At 39.9% G+C, this 3120-nt stretch overlaps 1 protein-coding gene across 6 annotated transcripts in view; it reads right to left on the reverse strand.

The window, feature by feature from the left end:
• Window positions 1-2146, reverse strand: part of LOC111267806 (corticotropin-releasing hormone receptor 1) — a 48342-nt gene extending 46196 nt beyond the window's left edge. For 2 of the 6 annotated variants that reach the window (XR_002684849.2, XM_022846314.2), the window contains exon 1: window positions 1421-2145. Coding sequence is in view for 5 of the 6 variants with exons in the window: in XM_022846314.2 (XP_022702049.1) it covers window positions 1421-1643 (223 nt within the window). In the remaining variant the exon portion in view is untranslated. Of the gene's footprint in view, window positions 1-1420 lie in introns of all 6 variants that reach the window. The other 4 variants (XM_022846316.2, XM_022846313.2, XM_022846317.2 and 1 more) reach the window with 4 other exon arrangements.
• Window positions 2147-3120: the final 974 nt, after the last annotated feature.

Below are 3120 nucleotides of genomic sequence, written 5' to 3' on the forward strand. Positions count from 1 at the left end.
GGTCGTATTGATTGTCATCGGACACACTTCACTTCTTTCGCTCTATTGTCAAATTTATAAAAAGCGTTCTAAAAACCTCACATTCCGCTAAGCAAAGGTCTCTGCTTACTGTGGCCATAACTGCTCAGGTCTAAAGGGACATCGTCCTAAATATTCACTGCATAATAAATTTAAAGAACCATCCGGTTTGATAAAGTTAACCAATATTGCCTTACCATCATCGTTCTATTTACTGGACTCATACTTTACGTAGGTGATAATGTCAACAATCTATAGGACTGGTAACTGATGAAGTTAAATGGATTATATCGCTGCCTTTTTTTTTTTGCCTATTTGATTTCGATGAACAAAAGAGACTACCTGCCTAGCGTAACGCCCCATTGAGCTTGAATTATGAACAATTTAATCTGCAAAGCGTTCTTGATTGTACTGAATGGCGCATTACATAGATCTTTAGTATGTGTAAAATGTAAGGCGAATTGGTTTAATGTCGGGCATAAACGGTGGGTGCTTGATCACCGGCTATGACAATGTAAGACTGTTTGCCTGGTAAGAAACTCACACTCCTCCATGTATAGCAATTGATGTAAAGTGTGTTTTACGTTGGATGTCGGATTCTTAAATAAAGAAGATGCCCTAGCTTTACCCCCCCCCCCCCAACTTATGCCCCAACTTAGCTTTCGAGGCACAGATAAGCGTGATATACTTTCTAAAAAACTATTCACCGCATGGGTAGTTGTTACTATCGTATCGTACTACGTATCGTATAGACCATTGGCTACTAGTTTATTTTCCGGATCATTTACACATTATGCTGCTAAGCTAGAAAGATACCAATCAGTAACAGAAAAAAAGGAATCTTTAAGTCTCGCTTCTGTTAGTGTCTCGCTTTCAGTAAGCTTACGCGATACACACCTTCTGGGGGAGGTAATGTTATAAATTGGCATATATGCATATAGTAGACTATAAAAATTAAGCGACTTCGAAGTCTAGTTGAGGTACGAGGTGTACACTTATCGTATGGAACGAGATACCAAGGAAAAAAAAAGTCGTTTTTCTTTTCGGCTTTCTACACTGAGATTACAGAGTTGAGATCAGTGTACGAGCTGCATTTATTGTATCTTATCCATTGTATCTTATGTTAGGTCAAATAATGAATAGCAATGATGACAGGGAGCAGATGATTGCGGCTAACTCTAAGAGGCCTAGTATCCTATATATCGAGCCGACTTGCGTTAGCCGTAAATAGGATTATTGCTCTCAAAAAACTCAGGGATAATTGTATCTCGGTCCGTACGCAGTCGGTTATCTACTTGTTGCCTTACGGCATTAGAAGTAGGCCCAACTGTGGCGACTTCACAACTTATCATAGTAGTTTTATTTAAGGTTTTAAAGTATAATACCTTTGTTCTTAACTCACCTGCTAAAGCTTCGACTTTCCAGCCCTTCTGTGCAGCCAGACATTCATTCTCTGTTAGAGACGCATAACGTTCATCAAATTCAAGCTTCAATAGACTACTATCTTTTCGCGCCTGTGCAGTGCCCGCTACTAAAGTTGATATGGCCGCCGTCCTTAAGGCGGCAATCTTGTCAGTAGTAAGCAGAGTCAATGCAGATATATCCTTACCCGTTCTTAATTGCATATTGTCACTAGTAGGTGATTTATCACTTGCGAACGCAGACCTAAGAAAACCTCTAGTTGTTTGCTAGCGAGGATAATCAATCACCAAAGAATCTACTTTTTAATGGAAATAAAAAAGCACCAGTGTACAATATTGTTAGGTTTAAACAGTTGGAAATCGCTGGCACTACTTGTTGTCACATCTTAAAGCGAAGCTCATTTTTATAGAGGGAAAATATCTGTACACGTGTGCGCACACTGAACATATGCACTTAATCTTAAAAGTTTCTCAAAGTCGCACAGCAGAGGCCTGAAGAAGTTGATTTTTGGCTGGCGCATTCACGTGACACGGAACGCTTTTGATGAAAAGCAAGCTACGACTGATCAGCTCTGTTCCCGCAGAGTTTTTCGCCTGGTCACAAGAACTTCACGGACACAATCCCTTCATCATAGCGTGCTAATGCTGTTTCTACTGCTATTGGTGCCGACTTCTTCGTCTAGCGTCAGATGCGAACTAAATGTGAGAAAGAGATACGATAAAGGCTCAGCCTATTCCTTCAACCTCATGCTGTAGCATACAACCGTCCTGCAAGGATCGGCGACCCTTTCCAGCGTAGAGACTAGAGCGCCAGCAGCGGACAGCTGCCTAACTAAGGCATGAACGGCAGCTTCGACGTTAGCCGGTACTCTATCTATATGGCAGCTTGGTAAGTTCGCAGGCTCGAAGACCTTATTCACGTTTAGCCGACCAGATCATGTGATCTGAGAGAACAATGTGTTCGCATTTTTATCCGTGTGAGCATCGGCAAAATCAGTACGCCAACCAGAAATCTCAGCTACCCGGAAGATCTGACCGTATTAAGACTATTTGTTGATTATATTCTATAACATATCTAAAGCATTACCTTTGCATATAAAAATAGAACTCCGTTTCGAACGTCTACATATTGGTATTTCGAACATTGCGAAGACTGTCTGCTCACCGAACCGCTATCAACCAAAATGCTGGTTTTTATCAAGTGTCTTTCGATCGTCCGCGATCTATGAAGTTACGCAGTATTATGATAATTAGATAATTATACCAATACACAATAAATCTTTTCAATTGAAGAAGCCAACCTTTGAGTTTTTATTTTGATAAACGGCGCCCGACGAGCTCCAAGCACGTAGTTTATAGCACTTCTATGAACCTATGGTTAAAATTAGGAACATTTTAAGATGTATAACTCTTAATAGCCTACAAGAAGAATGTTCGCTTGCGATATTTCAGCGTTTATCCTTCATGGAGCGTATGATTTTAGCCGCATCAACATCAAAGTTGTTCAAAAGAGTCCCATAGTAAGCATTGAAGAAATAGAGGTAGCTTTTACCTATAGTACGAAGTCGATCTTTTATTCAACAGAAATTGCATATGTCATACGTTTTTCGTTCTTCCTATCCGGTTTCTGCGTTAGTTGTAGCCTACATATATATATATATATATATATATATATATATAT

Source organism: Varroa jacobsoni, unplaced genomic scaffold (assembly GCF_002532875.2).
Source record: "Varroa jacobsoni isolate VJ856 unplaced genomic scaffold, vjacob_1.0 scaffold_1224, whole genome shotgun sequence".
Taxonomy (NCBI): domain Eukaryota; kingdom Metazoa; phylum Arthropoda; class Arachnida; order Mesostigmata; family Varroidae; genus Varroa; species Varroa jacobsoni.